The following is an 18,391-nucleotide window of genomic DNA, read 5'->3' as shown; positions in this document are numbered from 1 at the left end:
TAACCTTTGGACTGGGCCTAGGGCAACATTATGTCCCAAAAATCTGTTTGAAAAGATAACAAGAAAGCAGCTATTATGACTAGTAGCCTGAAAATTTAAAAAAACATTATTTAGAATTAGTATCACTATGTTATGTTATCTGCACCAATAGTAATGCCTTCCTCCTATTGATGTAATTGAGCCCCTTCCCTTTCTCATAAATACCCGTTGCCTTTGTCTCCTAATCAGAACATTAATTGGGCTTCTGTCTGAATCAGTGAGTCCCAAATAGCTCTTCCTCTGGATCTCAATAAGTGTTTGCTGCCTCTCACTTTGAAAGGCCTTTTTTTATTTTTAGGTTAACGGGAACATTCGAGGATTAAGTCAGCTGAGACTCCTGCTGCCTGTCTGGTAGAGAGAACAACTTATAATAACAAACACACAGCAGACTTGGATGAATTACCCTCCCCACAACCTGCAGGCCTGTTGGGGTCGTTCAATTCTTCAAACAGCCCGGTTTCCATAATCTCTTCTTGCCACACTATGGGGACAGCACCTGCTGCAAATCTTTGGAAGAACTTCTTATCTTTATCTTCAAATTCGACTCCCCGAACCTCAGAGAAATCTTCAATGTCATTGATGTCTTTGGCATAAACCACCGAAGGGTCTGGCACATGTGGGGGTTCAACGAGGCCTGCTTCCAGGCGAGGAAAGTTGATGGTTTTGAAGAAAGGCTGCTTCCTGGGATCATCAGACTTTTCTCTGTGAGGAAAGGAGATGGTCAGCCTGACACACAGTAACAAACCAAAACAGGAAACGTTCTAACAATAAAAGGGTGTAGCATTCTTTTCCTGTAACACATTTCATTTTTATTGCAAAGACAATATAATGACATAAAGAATAATTTAGAAAAACAGTAACTTTAAAAATCACCCACATTCCACCCTATGCAGACAGTAGCATTTTCATTGTTTGCAGACAGCTTTCACATGTAGATGTGATTTTTTGAGAGTCTAGCAGTTGACATGACTTTAATTCTTGGTGTTTTCATGAAACACCAGCAAAAATTAGTGGGACCAGAACCTGCTTGCCTGCAGCTTCCAGTCCTCACCTCTTTTTCTGCCCTTCAGGGTCACATAAAACAAGTTAATGTGTCTTTTTTTCCCCCCCCCCCAAATATATCTTTATTGATTTCAGAGAGAGGAAGGGAGAGGGAGAGAGAGATAGAAACATCAATGATGAAAAAGTCATTGATCAGCTGCCTCCTGCACCCCCCGACTGGGGATCGAGCCCGCAACCCGGGCATGTGCCCTGACCGGGAATTGAACCCCGATTGCCTGGATCATAGGTTGATGTTCAACCGCTGAGCCACGCCCGGCCGGGCTTTAATGTGTCTTTTTCCACATGATCACCACTCACATTTTAAAAGACCGCACCCACTTCTCACTCCTCATATGACATGATTTCTAGGAGCTCACTTACCTCCCCCAGCTGCCATAATAATCTTTATTGTTTTATTTTTTATTTTATTAACTTTTTTATTTTGATGTAATTGTAGATTTATAGGCAGTTGTAAGAAATAATACAGAGATCCTGTGTACCCTTCATTCAGTTTTCACTGAGTAATATCTTGAAAAACTATAATTTATTTTTTTTAAATATGTTTTTTTAATTGACTTTTTAGAGAGAGAGAGGAAGGGAAAGGAAGACAGTAAAACATTGATGTGAGAGAGAAACATCCATCAGCTGCCTCCTGCACACCCCTTACTGGGCATGTGCCCTGACTGGGAATTGAACCTGTGATCTCTCGGTGCAAGAGATGATGCTCAGCCAACTGAGCCACACCAGCCAGGGCCATAATAATCTTTAAAGACTTAAGAAAAATCCATTAGTAATTTTTAGTAGCATATATATATGATGTCCCCCAAAAATGTATACACACACTTTGAATAATTATAAAGGCAGTGTTTATTAAAATACATTTCATTTTGAAAATTGAGCTATCAGCTATTAAAGTGTGTATACATTTTTTGGAAATATATATATATAGTAGGTTTATTGAGGTATAATTTACACAGCAATATTCACCATTTTAAGGTGTCAGATAGATTTTAAATGTGGCAGAACAAGGATAGAGCTAGAATTCCACCCAAGTAGATCAGGAATGAGCCCCAGGCCTGTGTGTCTCAAAGAGAACAAAGGAGTTGGAATGGGACCAGATGCCACAAGGAAGGAATTTGTACCACATTGATGGCCCCTGGCAGGCATGAACACACTGTCCCACAGGTCAAGGGGGTGCCTTAAACTCACTCTGAGCAGCTTTAACTTGGATAAACCTGAATGGCCTGGGCTTGTCCATCAGGATGGCTGAATGCAGTCTTTTTGCAACTTGTCACACAAGACAAGGGATCAATGGACCATTTTGAGGCTTTCTTTATGTTTCTCAACACCCCCAACTAGATGCCCCTGGAAGGCAGGACCCATGTCTATGTCTGTGGAGGAGAGACTATTCCAGGACATGACCACTGCCTGATGGCTGCCACACCCACCAGCTAGATCCTGGCCAGAACAGAGATTGCCTCCCGAACTCCCCTCAGAGACTGTCTGATGGACCCCTCACCTAGCCCCCAAGGCATGCTGGTCCCCCCCCTCCATTGGAAGAGAGAGAGAGAGAAACATCCATGAGAGAGAGACTCACCGATTAGTTGCCTCCTGCAGGTGCCTTGACTTGGGCCAGGGGTCGAGCCCACAACCACGGTATGTGCCTGGGACCCTTCAGTCCAAGGGCCGATGCTCTAACCACTGAGCCAAACTGGCTAGGGCAGGCATGCTGCTTCTTGAACACACAGTTGCCCAGCCCCAGCAAGCACGTAAGGCATTTTCCTCTAATCTGGATGGGTCACCTCAGTACCCCTTCCACCCTGCACTGTACTATTTAACCCCTTATCACCTGCCACGTGGATATCCGTGGCACCTTGCTGCCGTCCAAGACATGCCTCGTATGTAAGTTCCCTTAATAAACTCTTGATGTAATGAGCATTGTCAGCCTCTTTCCCGGCCTCCTGGCCCAGGAAATTTACCCAACAATGCCCTTTTCCAGTTACCTAATAATGCCTGTGGCTGCCAAAGCTAACAACAGAAGGCTAGGCTTTCCCACCTCTACACCTTTCCCTCTGTGTCCAGGCCACCACAAAGCCCATCGCTTTGATCTTTTGCACCAGTGACTCTCGCTTCAGATTTGTCGTTAGAAATAGCATGAAGATGATTTTACTCTTGAATCTTGCCCTGGCCGCTTTGTGCAGGGTTCTTTCGGCCCATCTCCTCGTGGACCAAGAGGAGAGGCTATTGATGGAGGCAGCATCTTTTTTAATAGCCAAGCCAGCAGCTGCAGGAAGACTTCTCCTGCTTGTTGGAGTGGAATAAATTTCTGAGCATTAACAGGGGTTCTTGTGTCACCGATCCCCACACGGAGATTACAGTGGATTTTCTTATCCCATTCAATGAAGATAAGATACCAGCTGCCCATACATGAGGACCACACTGTGGGGTTTGGTCTGCCAAGAACAGTGGGAATTAGCCTGAAATTGTGTGTTGGAGAAGCACTGAGGTCAGACATGTGCAGGGGTATTTGCTCTTGTTCTGCTGCATGAAATGATCAGAGTAAAAGCTGCAAAATACTTAAGTGGTCTTCACCTTTGATTTTATTGGAAAACACCAGGGTTGACCCTATCTGGAGCCTCTAAGAGATGCTCAGAAAAGGTTTTGGCTTCTCTGCAAAATTAACTCACAGACCCATAAAGGCAAAGGAGGAGATCCTATTTAGTGATGTCTAAAGACAGAGAGGGGGTTTCAATTTATTTTATTTTTTACTTTTTTATTGAATTTATTGGGGTGACATTGGTTAATAAAATTATATAGGTTTCAGGTGCACAATTGTGTAACACAACATCTGTATATTGAGTTATGTGTTCACCACCCCAAGTCAAGTCTCCTTCCGTCACCATTTATCCCTCCTATACCTCTTTCTACCCCCCCCACCCCCCCTTTCCCTCTGGTTAGCACCATAGTGTTGTCTGTGTCTATGAGTTTTTTTGTTTTTTTTTGCTTAGTCCCTTCACCGTTTTCACCCAGCCCTGCAGCACCCCCACCCTCTGACAGCTGTCAGTCTGTTCTCTGTATCTATGAGTCTGTTTCTATTTTGTTTGTTAGTTTATTCTGCTCTTTAGATCCCACTTTGATTGATTTTAAATGCTCGTAGGTGCACCGCAGCGGGGGGCACTTGTCCTCTCCGCTGTGGAACACGCTCTCTAGGCATTTGCTCCATTTTGAAGGATGCCCACAAAATTAATCAAACCTTATCTTATTTGAATGAAGTTTTTAAAACTACAAAGACTTGAAATGGGAATGTTGGAAGGTTTTCTTTTTCACCAAACAGCTGGTTTTTATATGCCTCTTCTCTAATGTTGTAAACAGCTATATTCAAAACAGTCACAGCCACATATGCTGATGAAAAGGTTTTGCTTGGTGGAGCAGCTTCAGGCAAACACCCAGTGGCATTTTAAGTGGCATTTTCCTGAGAAAGTTTGTCAATATCTCATTTTATAGACTCAAAGTGTGCTTTTCTTTTCCTTTCTTTTAAGATATATCTTTACTGATTTCAGAGAGAGGAAAGGAGAGAGAGAGAAACATCAATGATGAGAGAGTCATTGATCAGCTGCCTCCTGCATGCCTCCTACTGGGGATCGAGCCTGCAACCCAGACATATGCCCTGACAGGAATGGAACCACCATCTCCTGGATTATAGGTCAATGCTCAACCGTTGAGCCATGTCGACCAGGCTTGAGAGAGATTTTTCAACCAAACACACCAAGCAAGTGGTATTCCTCCCAGGGAAGTCATCTAAAGAGACTTGCCTGTGCATGGTGTCAGATGGGTATTAACCTTATCAGGGAGATCCCTTTGTAAGTTATATAAATGTCTAATCACTATGTTGTACACCCAAAACTAATATAATATTGTATGTCAATTGTAATTGAAAAATAAATTTAAAAAATGAAAATAAAATAAAAGGGACTGTTCGCTTTCCCCACTGCCTTGGCCAATGCTGGTGTGCCTCTGATACGTCCAGCACTCAGGAACCAGGGTGGTAGAGATAGATGGCCTGTGGTCACCACACCCAGTTCTTTCTTCCTAGGCACACAGAAGACAACACTGGCCAGCCCCCTCGCCCTCAGGTAGGGCCCAAGGAATGTTCTGGCCATCAGAAAGGACGCGGGCCGCTCCCCGGGGGAGACAGCACAAAGCTCCCCGGGTTCTCTTCTCGTTACAGCAGCTGAAGCCACCGGTGCCTAAGGAGCCACAGATGGAAGCAGCCAGGACCCCTGAGACACTGCGCAGAAGGCAGAGACCTTGGAGAGCCGCTGGAGCCATGGTGGACTTGGTGTGAAGAACTAATCCTTTACGTCTAAGCCGTGGAGACTTCGGGATTTACTTGCTGTAACATGGTCTGTTCTGCGTAAGGAAACACAGCAATGTTGGAATCTGCATAAGGAAATCAGTTTCACATTTTCCATCACAGAAATGTAGAGGTCCATCTAATGTCAAAATACGTGTTTGGTTATCTGTCATGCTTCAAAAGTTATTAGAAATTATTTTTGTTTCACTGTTGGAAAATATCAGGTTAAAAATGAAAAGCTTGCCTCCATATTCAAACATTTTGAGCTAAGGCAGCATTGTTCTGGAGTCTTACTGCTCTAATACAAGATTACTGTCATTTTTAAGCCAGGGTTCTCCAGAGAAACAGAACCAATGGGAAGTTGAAGGGTCCAGAATGCACCATAGTGGCATAAAAATTATTTTGAGCTGAGGGCATTTGAAAGTCAACAGATGCATATCTGCATATAGCAGAGCCTCCCAAAAGAACTCAACCCATAAATTCTCTCCTGGGGAATTTCAGGAGTTTTGGAACCAGGAAAGACTGACTCATCACCAGTGACAGAAATCATCAGCACACCTAAATATATATTGTCACAAAACTCCTAAGGGCCCCTTTATTTTTCCCAACAGGGATTTGTTCTGCCATAGTGCCCACTCCCACCAGTACTAAGAGTCATTTGTTTGCCTATAAGTGCCCTTCTCCCCCACTCCTTCCCATTAAGATGGTATATAAGCCCCCAATTCTAATCACTTCCTAGTCACATTTTTTCTGTGAGCTCCTGTGTATGTACATAAATAAAAACCTGTCTTTCGCCAGTTTAATTTGCAGATCTCCATTCTTGAGCACAGAGGGTAGAGAAATTTTTTTTCTCCCTGACAGAGGGGGTGGGGGTTGTTTTAAAGAACTGGTTCATGCTATTGTGGAGACTTGGCAAGTCCATAGTCTTTAAGGTAGGCTGCCAGGCTGGAGACCCAGGGAAGAGTGGTAGTTCAAGTCCAAAGGTGGTTTTCTAGGACTATTCTCTCTTCTCCAAGGGATGTTAGTCTTTTTTCATTAAGGCCTTCAACTAATTGGATGGGGCTCATCCACATTATGAAGAATAATTTGCTTTACTGAAAACCTACAGATTTATGTGTTAATCTCATTTTAAAAAAAACACATCCGCACAGAAACATCTAGAATAATGTTTGATCAAATATCTGAGTATTGCGGCTTAGTCAAGTTGATATTGAGATTAACCGTCATATCCATTCACCCCTGCTCACTTTATATATGAGGATATTGAGACTCAGAGAAAGCCAACTGCCATTTTCACAGAAGCAGCGTGTGTGATATGTAATTTGGGTGACCCTGTATTCTGGTTTGCCTGGGACAGTCCTAGTTTACATTTGTTGTCCTGGCATCTAGTTTTGCACTTGCCCAGACAAAAGGGCACTGTAGGCTCCTCCGGAGGCCCAGGAGATACTCCCTCATCTCTGCATCCAAACCAGGTACTTACCGCCTCACTTGTTGCATGCCCAACAAAACGCTGGTTAAATAAACAACAGTAAAGGTGGTAACTAGATGTTTTCTGTTCACTATGGAGCCATGCCATGCAGTGAGTTCTGGGGATACCAAAACATATGACACCCGGCACCTACCCTTGACAATTTACAGGCTGGTTGAGATAGACAGGTCAAAAGGTTAATTCAATAAAGTAGGATAAATGCCATAATGGGAGTGTAAAGCAAGCACAGGGAAGCCAGAGGGTGTGTGTGTGTGTGCGCGTGTAGATACTTCACTGAAGAGCAACACCTGAGCTGAATCACGAGGGAAGTATCTGTCACACCGAGAAGGCTATCCAGCTAATGGACCCGTGCAAGAGATGAAGTCAGGGAAAAGGCGAGGTGTTCAAGGAACTTGAAGAAATTTGGCATTTCTGGAATATAAGATCTGTTGGATACAATGGTGGGAGGGAGATTGGAGGGGAGAGGTGGAGGAGTCTGAGAAACACTGTAAGCCAAGGTAGCAAAAGGCCATTTCGTCTCCCCTTTCCCTTGTATCCCTCTATTATAGAGGCCAGCACCTCTCAGCATCCTTTGCACCTAGGATGGTCATGTGATATGAGCAAGGTGAAGGTGCTGAGGGTTGGGGAAAAAAGGAAGGGAGCTTATGTGGAAATACATAAAAGATATGATGGATGGATGAATCAACAGAGGGATGGGTAACAGGTGTAAACTGGGACTGTCCCAGGCAAACCGGAATATATGGTCACCCAAATTACATATTGCATACGCTGCTTCTGTGCTCCTTCCCACCCCCACTGCCCAGAAAGCCCTAGACCTTGTATTGTTTGTAAGTATTTCACTATGAATCTCTAAAAGGTAAGGCCTCTTAAAAAAATCCAAAAACCAGGCACTACAATACCATTATCTCACTTAAAAAGTAACAACAACTTTTAAATATTATCAAATATCTGGACATGTTAACACTTTCCCACGTGTCCTCGAAATTTGTCCTCTAGACAGTTTGTTTAAATTTGGATTCAAATGCAGTACATACGATGTGACTGATTGATGTTTCTTAAATGTCTGTGAATATATAAGTTCTTCCTTTGTCTGTTTGCCACAGTCAGATTCTGCTGACTGTATCTCTGTGGTGTCATTTAACATGTTCCTCTGTTCTTTGTATTTCCTGGGCATTGATAGCTAGATCTAGATGCTTAATTTTTCTACTGAACTTTTCATTTCTGCAAATGTTTTTATTAGCATGTAATTAGCATAGAGTAATATGCACAGACCTTAGCTATTTAGTTAAATAAATTTTAATAATTGAATACACCCACATAAATGCCACCCAAACAAGACACAAAATATTTTCATCCAAGAAAGTTCCCTGTGTGCCTTTCTAGTCCATTCTCCTTCCCACTTGCCATGCAACCACTTTCTGATTTCTGTTAGCACAGATTAGTTTGGTCTGTTCTTGGATTTCATACAAATAGAATTGAATGGTAGATACATTTTTGTGTCTCACTTATTTCTTTAGATGTTCTTGACATTTATCCATGTTCTGCAAACGTATTAGTTTTTTGTTTTTTTGTTTTTATCTTCACAAAGGATATATTTTTCTCCATTGCTTTTCAGAGAAAGTGGGAGAGAGAGAGAAATACCGATGTGAGAGAGACACATCGATGGGTTGCCTCCCGCACTAGCCCTGACCCGAGATCAGCCTGCAACTGAGGTACGTGCCCTTGGTCATATTAAACCCAGGACCCTTCAGTCCTTGGGCCGATGCTCTAACCACTGAACCAAACCAGCGAGGGAGTATATTAGTTTTTTAAAATTTCCAAATATCTTTGTTGTATTTCTCTGAATGTTCCTTGTTTTATTGCATCTGTTCTTGTTTCTTGGATGCAATATCTTCTCTTAAACCTCAGGGGACATTAAGCATAAGTTTTTACAAATGGTCTCTTCTAGTCCTGGCCAGGTTGCTCGGTTGGAGCATCACCCCACGCACCAAAAAGGTTTCAGGTTTGATTCCCGGTCAGGGCACATACCTAGATTTCATGTTTTTAATGTTTTTATTGATTTCAGAGAGAGGAAGGGAGAGAGAGAGAGAGAGAGAAATAGAAACATCAATGATGAAAGGGAGTCATTGATCGGCTGCCTCCTGCACGCTCCCTGCTGGGGATCAAGCCTGAAACTTGGGTGTGTGCCCTGACTAGGGATCGAACTGTGACCTCCTGGTTCATAGGTCAATGCTCAACCCCCTGAGCCACACCAGACTGGCTAGGTTTCGGTTTGATCCCTGGTTAGGGCGCATAAGGGAGGTGGCTCCTGAAAAAAGGATTGTGAGACACAGGCTGGGAGAAAAATTAGAAATGATAACGGACAGTACTTACTGAGTGCCTATTACATGCTAAATATTTTCTCAAGTGCTTTCCAGGAATTTCTTGTTTAAGCTTCGTGATAATCCTATGAGATAGAAACTATTTTATACCCCATTTTGCCGGTGAGAAAACTGACCCACAGAGAGGTGAAATCTTGCCCAAGGTCACCCACCCAAGATTCCCACCCAGGTCTGCACTTTGACGGCTGCCCTGCACTGCCTCTATGGAAGTAGGTGAAGTGGCTTTTTCCTACTCCTGTCCCCTTCAGGATTCATTTTCTTCCCTGAGGGTCCCCTGCTTCTCTCTCTCCATTCGCCAAGTCCTAAGTGCTCGCCTTGTTCCATTCTTGCTTAAGCTGTTCCCTCCCCCTTTCCGCAACAAGTTCTCCATTCTTGTCCTGTATCTCTGTTCATCAGAGGCTGGCCGGGCTGCTCCACACTATGAAGGCTGCTGGGAGGTGGGGGCCGGACCCTGAGCCGCACTCTGGGAACACACTGTTCCCTCCCCGAGAAAATGAATGAAGAATCAGCCTCCATCTTTCCTGCGCTGTAGCTGTTGGTGGAGCGGAAAAAGCACGGGACAGCAGGGCAGCCTGAGATTCATTCCAAATAATTTTCAGGACGAAATTTGCCTCTTGGCCCTAGACAGAAAACCTCGCGGTGGAATTTTGAAGGGCACTGCCTCCTTTGAAGAGTGGAGGTATTTCACAGAGCAGAAGAATGGAATTAGAGGCTCACACCAGAGCCTAAGCACCCAAATTCCATCGCAGCCTCCAGCTGAAAAAATTAATTGCCTCCCTTTATGCCATTTGTCTTCTGCATGTGAACTGCCTCCTCAGAGTGGGGTGGGAGGAGAGAATGGGCCAAGCAGCATGGGGCGGGGGCCAACCCTGCTGACCTCCCTTGACCGGTTTAACTCCTGCAGTTACAAAGGGCCCCCCCACATCGGTCTCTGTGCCATCAAAACAGTGGCTTTCAGTTCATGTGACCACAACTGCCATTGCCAGGGCTGTAGCGATCACCCAAGTGTCAGCAGCAACAGAATCTTACTGGAGGCTTTTGTGTGTGGTTTGTCTTTTTTTTTTCTTTTTTCTTCCTTCCCTTCTTTTGCTTCATTTTGTTTTGCTTTTGGTTTTAGAGTGCCCTTTGGCGGACTCACACAGTCCACACCTGGTCAGGCAAAACAAAGTATACCCAGGATCCAGGCCTCAAGCACCAGCCCTCACAGGGTTTAGGAAGCCCTGGAGTGGCTGCCCCCTCCTCCCTCCCCTCCCCCCCGGGGGGGGGGCAATGGGAAGTCCCTCTACCATAGTCATTGCAGGTGGATTGCTTAGTCCCATCAGGGCCACCTGTCCCCTACAGATGTCCAGACTTTGAGGAAGGTGGACACCTTAAGGTGGGATAAAGATCTAAATCAGATTGTTGGGACCTGTGCAGATGCCACCGGCATTACTCTTGCTGTTGGATGCTGGTTTCCATTGACCCTGTAAGCTGCTGTTCCTCTCATCCCCGGGCCCACAGGGGCTGAGTGGCGGGACTCAGGATTCAGGCTGGTTGGATTCTGCACTCAGAGAAGTCCCAACGTGGCTTTGGTCAGCAGTGGACTGTAACCTTGGAGGTGATGAGAACAGGGAGAGGCCTTTCAGTGGGTCTGAGAGGGCACAGTTCATATCTTAATAGTTTTACACATCCATAAAAAAGTGTGTGCGTGTGTGTGCACTTGCATGTACGTGTGGGTTCGTCAAGGTCAAGGTCAGGAGTAAACCTCCAGCTTTCTCTGAATCTGAAAAGTTGGCAACCTTAAGTTCCATCATTGGGAGAAATGCCCGTGTCACGCTTGTGGCGTGGTCAGGTCAGGCCGGGTTTGAGGAGCAGGTGGGGAGAAACACAGAAAGGACGCGCTCTGCCTTTCCAAGCGGCCGTGGCAGCCGGCCCAGCAAACTGACCAGTGGAGCAAGAAACCGCCCGTGGATGCCACCCCTCCCCCCAGCTCATCCCAAACCAGATCCACTCGACAGCACAATCCAAACAGAAGAGGGAATCAAAATGTACATCTTTTGTTTGCCGTGGCAGGAGAACTGTTGAGCAGAGGAAAAAAACAAGCTGAGCTTAGCGCTATCAGCTGTTTCCTGGGGCTCACTCCTTCCTTCCTCCGAGGGGGGCCTGGCCGCTTTGTTCTCGTTCCCAGATGCTCCTCTGCGCCTTTAAGCGGTGGCCTCTGCAGACCTCAGAGGAATGCGGCCCAGGACCCCAGGGGACTTGGTTCCGAGGCTCCGCCCCGTGCTCGGGCCCCAGGTCGCAGCCTCCAGAGCGCTGGCCTGCTCCCCAGCCGCCTGCCCGCGGGTCCCCTTCTCACAGCCACTTCCTGGCTCTGGAGCAGGAGCCTCACCAGAGGTGGCTTCTTGCTCTTTCTGACACCCCTGGGAGGACCCCGTTTCAGAAAGCCAGGACAGGGGCTTTCTCTTTTGGGTCCTTGCAATAACGCTTTGTGAGCTGTAAAGCCTGGTGTCAGTCTGCTGTTGGTTCAGATTCCAGCTTTACCAATTATTAGCTGGTCACCCTGAGCCAGTTACTCAGCCTCTCTGAGCCTCACAGCACCTACCTCATAGGACTGTGATGAAGATGAAAGTGATAATAAGACGCACGGAGTGCCTCCCAAAAACCTGATACATGACAGGCCCTCAATAGCTTAGCAATGATGGTTATCAAGCCTGGGGTTTGGTTGTCTCAGGCAGGGAAGCTGCACAAGAAGAAAAACCCAGAAGCCTCTAAGACCCCATTGGATTGAAAGACGGGCCTGGCACGTCATCAGAGATCATTACAGTAGTTGTGATTCTTCCAGGGGAGTGTGTTCTTTGGTGGTTTCATGTTCTGTGAATCTATCCAGCAGCGGGCTGAGGCATATTTTCCATGGTGCCTCCAAGATGCTCAAAATAAAACCACAAGTGAAGTTCCATGTGGCTGTGAGGGAGCAAGATAACCGCGTGTGCCTGCTTGGCTCAGCCTAGAGGTGAGGGCGCCTAGAGGTGAGCTGCACCCTCACCCACTGCCCACCCAGTGAGTGCAACTTTGGGCTCCTGCTGGCTCCCTGTGCCTCTCAGAGAGCAAAGCACAGCTGCAGAGGTCACCTGAGCAGCTCCAGTGCTGTCAGGTGAGGCAGAAATAATGCAACAGTGGGGATTGTGACAGAGGGACTGGCACTTGGCTTCTTATAGAATAATCAGGACAATCATGTCTTGATTGCCTACCAAGTGGCTGACTGGCTGACCCTCTGCTAGGCATTGATCTACCTTGTTTCTTAATCTTCTCATCAAGCCTAAGAAGCAGGTGGTATTAACCAGACTCAGAGAAGAGGCATGCTTTGCCTGGGGTCAAGTGCAGGGCTCTGGCCAGCCAAAGCGGCATTTAGAAGAAGGCACTCTGCATATCATGGTGCGTGGAGCATGGGTTGGCCATCAGCCTCCTCTGTGCCCCATCAGCAGGTGCCCCCATGAGAGGTCAGCCTGTGCGTCTGTACACAGCAGCCATGGTAAGTGGCCGACTCAATGGTGCACTTGTGCTCCTTCCATCTCGGGATCCTGTGGAGCATATTTCATCAGCTGCACTTAATCTGAATGGATGCTCTGAGCTTCAACGTGTGTCCATATCAAGTCAGATATCAAGTTAGAGGCAGCAGCTTTTTGGTCCCTGGATTGCGTCACGATGCTCGACAGCCCCCTCCTGGTGCACCCTGCAGGCCTCTGGCTCCCTCCTCACCTCCACAGCTCATAGTCAGTGTGCTGGCCTGCCTAGTTTTGGACCCTCTGCTTCACCTCCCTCCTGTTTACAATCTTCCAGATTGTCCTTCCAGGGCTGATTTTGTCACTTCCACTCCTGAAAGCCTTCAGTAGCTCCCCCAAGCCCTTGGCATCTGCTTCAAATGCCCTTGTCTGGCTCCTCCAGCCTCCTAGGCTGGCACCTCTAGTTGTACCCTTTGTCACCCCTCATACCCTGTAGGCAGCTGCAGAGCCACTCTTTTCTGTGACTGAACTCACACTCCGGTTTCATGACTTTACCTTGGCCAGGGTTTTCAACTGCAGCACCATGGACATTGTGGACCAGATCATTCTTCGGGGAGGGGCATTGTGCTGGGCATTGTAAGACACTGGCAGCATTCCTGGCCTCTACCCATTAGTTGCCAGTAGCAACTGTCCAGTCATGACAACCAAAACTGTCTCTAGACATTGCCAAATATCCCCTGCGGGCCCAAATTGCCCTCAGTTGAGGACCACGACCCTCTGCTGATCCCTTTGCCTGGCCCACTCTCCTTTCTTTTACCTGCCTACCTTCTGTTTGCTTTGTGAGTGCTGACTTGGGTGTCATTTCCACCTGGAAGCCCTTCCTGACCCCATGTTCCCATTTTAGGCTGGGTGCCCTCCTATGCACCCACCTTGGACAGCCCTGACCACACTGCATTGTCACTACCCTTTTACCTGTGGGTCTCTTCCTCATTCTGGTTGGGGCTTCATGAAGGCAGGCAGTTGTTTGCCTGGTTCCCTAATGCACTCAGGGTCCAAGTCTGTACCTGCAACAAAGCCTCACCTAATAAATCACTCTGGACACCCCTCTCTCCCTTACCCCATATCCGAGGCATCACTGAGGCCCGTTTATTCTGAAGTATTTTCCCAATTCAACCACCGCACTCTGGTTCCACCGTCCCTCTGTAGGCTGAGCTGCCATCATCTCTCACCTGGATGACAAATGACCACAATCCACCTGAGTCCTTCCTGATCTGTTTTCATTTCTGATGGAATAATTTTTTCAAAACAGAATTCTGAGCATGTTGCCCCCTTGGTTAAATCCTTCCAAAGACTTCCCAGGGCTCTTAAGCAGAAACCCAGTCCTTTACATGGCCGGTAATACCAAGTCTGGTGTGGCCCCTGCCACCTCTCCAGCTTCATTTGAACCACGTTTCCTCTTCCTTTGTGCCTTTCATTTCCCCAAAGCAGCAGGTACTTTGCAGTGGCTGTTCCCATTGCCTGACATGCCCAGCCCCTCTTGGAGTGGATCCTGGAGGACTCTGCCCAAATCCCCTCTTCAGGTTCTTGGCCTCCACTCCCAGATACTGGGACCAGGGCCAGCCGCTGCAGTGGAACAGGGCCCTGTGCTCAGAGGCAGCCCTGTGCTGGGGTTTGATGCTGTTCGGCTGCAGGAAGTTTTATTGATTGAACAGTTTGAGGATAAATTCACACATGGGGAAGTGGTAGCGGTGTGGTGTGGCCATGGCTGCTTTTGCAGCTGGTCCTATGGCCCCTTGGAGCCATGTCTGGGGTCCACTAAGCGCCGTCGTGACTGCCCAGCACTTGCACCAGCAGCTTGACCAGCTCCACCTTGTGCATGGGCTATAGGACATCTCTGCAGGCCTTGAGCTCGGTCAGCCTGCCTGGGCATTTGCATTGACATTGTACTTTCCTAGGGGCCTCTCACAGAGCTCCTAGGAAGTCTGTGAAAAGCTCATTGTTGTCGTCCCCTGGGGCCAGCCCGCAGGTGTAGAGCAAGGTGAGGTCCACCGGGAGGACCATGCTGCTCCCCTGCATGGTGAACAGTGGAGGTTTTCAAGGCTGTCTTGACAAAGTTTTGAATTTGTATTTTGTAAGTTAAATCCAGTGAGACAATGAAGCATGTGCCCAGGTCTTGGAGCCTTGGCTCTCACCCGAGGAATCCTATCTCCTGTCACCTTCCTGCCTCCCAGTGATAGGTTCTTGGCTATCTGCTCCCCAGTCTCTGCTCAGCAACTGTTGCTACCCTCTGCCCATGGTGGGGCCTGAACTCGGGTGCAGGGAGGGCTGAGGTCAGCGACTGCTCCCTCAGGTCCAGTTGTGGGATGGGGCCCTGGGTGTCTGTGAGGGTCTCCACTTATGCTTCATGTATCTCCAAGCCTGAGAGAGTGTGATATTAAATAGCAATAAAAAAAACCCACCATGACTGGCTGAAAGATTGAACATGGAAGAGAGGAAAAGGCTTTTCCCTGCTATCTGAACAAGGGGCCCCCACATTTTTATTTCTCCATGAGCCCCCAAAATTGCGTAGCCATTCTGGCTGGGACCATTGACTGCTGATGGCTCATAGCTGCACCCCATCCTGGAAATTGCCCTCTGCAGCCGGGAACTGCCTCACCCAAGTTTCCCCCATTCTGGCAGCTGGCCAAGGTCACTTACTGGCTCCTGGAGAAATTAAAAAAAAAAAAGCCTGGTCCCCACCTTGATTTGGGACAACTCTTAGAGCCACCTCAATTCTAGAGCTCACTGAAAGACTGACTGAGGTCTTAGTTCAACCTCACTGTGGGTCAGCTCTCTTTGCCAATCCTGCCTTCCTCATGCATGTATCTCATGGGAGTGCACCCTAATAAATCTTCCACGTATACATCTATCTCAGAGTCCGTTTCCAGGGAGCCCAGCCTAAGACACCACCCCAACTACTTTGCTGAGTGAGTTTCTACCTGCCTTCTGATATCAAATAAGTTGCATTTCCCTGCAGTTAACTCTGATCCTCACATGTTAAGTCAAATCCTCCTTGCAGAGCTCCACGTACCACATCTTCACAGCACTTATCATAATTGAAATTTTACATTCATTTGAATGATTAAGTTCTATCTCCCCTACAAAACTCTAAGGTCCATGTGGGCAGAAAATCAGGTCCATTTTTAGCTTATCATTCTGTCCTTCATGTTTAACACAGTCCTGGGAAATGCTCAATAAATATATGTTGAATGATTGATTAAATGCTTGAATGACTGCCTTTTCAATGAACGAATGTTAAAAATAATTCCAAGACTATTGTGAAGATCTTTGAATGCCCTTAATAGTGGTAAATACTTTGAAAATGGACTTGAAGTTTTTGTAGTGGTCCTGTTACTAGGTCCTGGCAGGGTAGCTCAGTTGGTTAGAGCATTGTCCCGATATACCAAGGTTGCTGGTTTGATCCCCTGTCAGGGCACATACAGGAACTAACCAATGAATGCATCAATAAGTGGAGCAACAAATCGATGTTTCTCTCTCTCTCTCCCTCTCTCAGATCAATTTTTTAAAAACTTACTAAGAACTAACTTTAGTTAATGATGGTGGAGACCGAAGTATGACCAAGGATTACTCAGAATTCCTCCCCTGTGTGGCTCTTAAACTACTACTCAGAAGTAAATTTCAAAAAGAAAAAAATTTTGGAGCAGGGTCTAATGGTTGTGATGTATGGAGGTGTTAACTTCTGATGAAACACATTCAGAGATTTCTTAAAATCACTTATTCAGTGTGTTCCTAGCATTGTGTTCAGTATAATGGAGGCTTCAAAATAAATATAATAATGCCCAACCTCTGTCACCCACTATCCTTCTGAGTGTAAGGAGTTGGTCTGAGGCCTCAAGGCAGAACGAGGTAACCGAACATATACAAGCGTTTGGGTCATTATTCTAACTTCATTCCCAGTTCTGACAAAATAACAAGTTCTAAGGACTCATATTCAATAAAATCTGAAGGTCACTGTTGTCCACATAGAATGCTGAATATGAAAAGTCCCAGCATGAACCCCACTGCTCAATTTCCCTATTATATTTTAATGGAGTCTCTAAAAGGTGATATGAGTTCGTTTTATGGTGTGCATGTAGATGTCAACTGAGAACAGGCAGGAGCATTTATCATATTTATTATGAGTGCGTTTAGACAGTGTTTGAGACCATGTTTAATGATATTGTGCCTTGTGTGGGAGGTCAGCTCTGAGATGCAGTTGAATTTTTCCGTGTGGGTGTGGATGCTCGTCTTCTGAAGTCTTAATCCGTCAGCGGTTCAACTAGGTTCGTGGTTGGTGTCCATATTAGACCAGATGAGGGAGATAAGCTAATGCTATCACATGCACTTATTCTGTCTGAGTTTTCCTGAGTGGAGAGCCTTTTACAGCATTAAAAATCGTAGGCCACGCCTGCCCTGTGTGGGAACTTAACAAAGTGGAGTCAAAACTGTAAGTGCTCTTGAATCTGACATACCTGGTACCTATCACATGTGACTTTGGGTGGGTCACTTAACAAAATTGCTTAATTATATATAATTCCCTTTTTAATCAAAGAATTCTCTGTAAGCCACTTTGAACAAAATTCATCAAAATACACATCAGCTGCCTTTGTTCTCTTTTATTTATTTCATTTCAAATTTCATCCTTATCCAAGGTAAAACATGACCCCATTTCACACTCAACAGTCAAGGACATATTTGATTTAACATGCTAAGAGTTAGGGGGTTCTTCTTTGTCTTTGTCTTACCCTTTTAAAGTTTGCCTGCAAGAATCCTGGAATTTTAGGGTCCAGCCCCTCATTTTACAGAAAAGGAAACAAGGCTCAGTTGACTCAGGAACGTGGCACCAGGAAGGTGAAACAAACCAGGTCCTGACTTGAGATTCAGCATGGACTATCTCCAACTCACAGAGAAAGCTCCCCTCAGCCTCCAATGAGAGGAGAGCTAAGTAGCCCCCAAATAACCAGCTAAGCTAATCCTCTTACACCACTCCACTTAAGGCAAGATGACAAGGACTTTAGGAAAAAGGAAATTAGAAGAATTAAGTTCAAGGCTCTGTTTGTCCTGGAAATAGAACAGCCCTCTCTCTTCCTCTCCAACTCTGTGCCCCACCCTAGGAGCAGATGGAGAGCCACTCACCTTCTGGGTGACGGGTTTGCATCCTGGATCTGTACGGCCAGCCCCAGGTCAGACAGCCTGCAGTTGCCAAGGTCATCCAGAAGCACGTTCTCAGGCTTCAGGTCTGGCACACGACGCCGAGAGAGAGCAGGTGGAGCACCCCACAGGTCATCTGGGCCGAGTAGAAGACCAGCCTGCTCATGGCCAGGCCTCGTGTGCCCACGCTGTAGATGTGGAACTTGAGGTCTCCCCCATTCATCAGGCTCATGACCAGGCAGAGATGGGACTTGCTCTCAAAGGCATAGGCCAGAGAGACAATGAAAGGGCTGCTGATCCTCTGCAAGATTCCCTTTTCCGAGAGAGCCGTCCTCTCACCATTTTCATTCTTCAGTCTCTTCTTGTCCAGTTGCTTACAGGCATACATCTTACCAGTGTTTTTACCTGGACAGCACAT

General features: G+C 46.4%; 1 protein-coding gene and 1 pseudogene across 1 annotated transcript; both read right to left on the bottom strand.

Moving 5' to 3' along the window:
• Nucleotides 1–404: 404 nt before the first annotated feature.
• Nucleotides 405–18,391, bottom strand: GRK7 (G protein-coupled receptor kinase 7). Its single transcript, XM_016209842.2, is given in 5 exon segments — nt 405–741; nt 11,510–11,703; nt 12,224–12,287; nt 17,971–18,067; nt 18,070–18,391. Coding segments are annotated over 5 exon segments (1,014 nt in total).
• Nucleotides 14,599–14,859, bottom strand: LOC107534798 (secretoglobin family 1C member 2 pseudogene; annotated as a pseudogene).

This window comes from Miniopterus natalensis, chromosome 15, assembly GCF_054644295.1.
Source record: "Miniopterus natalensis isolate mMinNat1 chromosome 15, mMinNat1.hap1, whole genome shotgun sequence".
Lineage (NCBI taxonomy): Eukaryota > Metazoa > Chordata > Mammalia > Chiroptera > Miniopteridae > Miniopterus > Miniopterus natalensis.
This window is presented reverse-complemented; position numbering and strand designations above follow the sequence as displayed.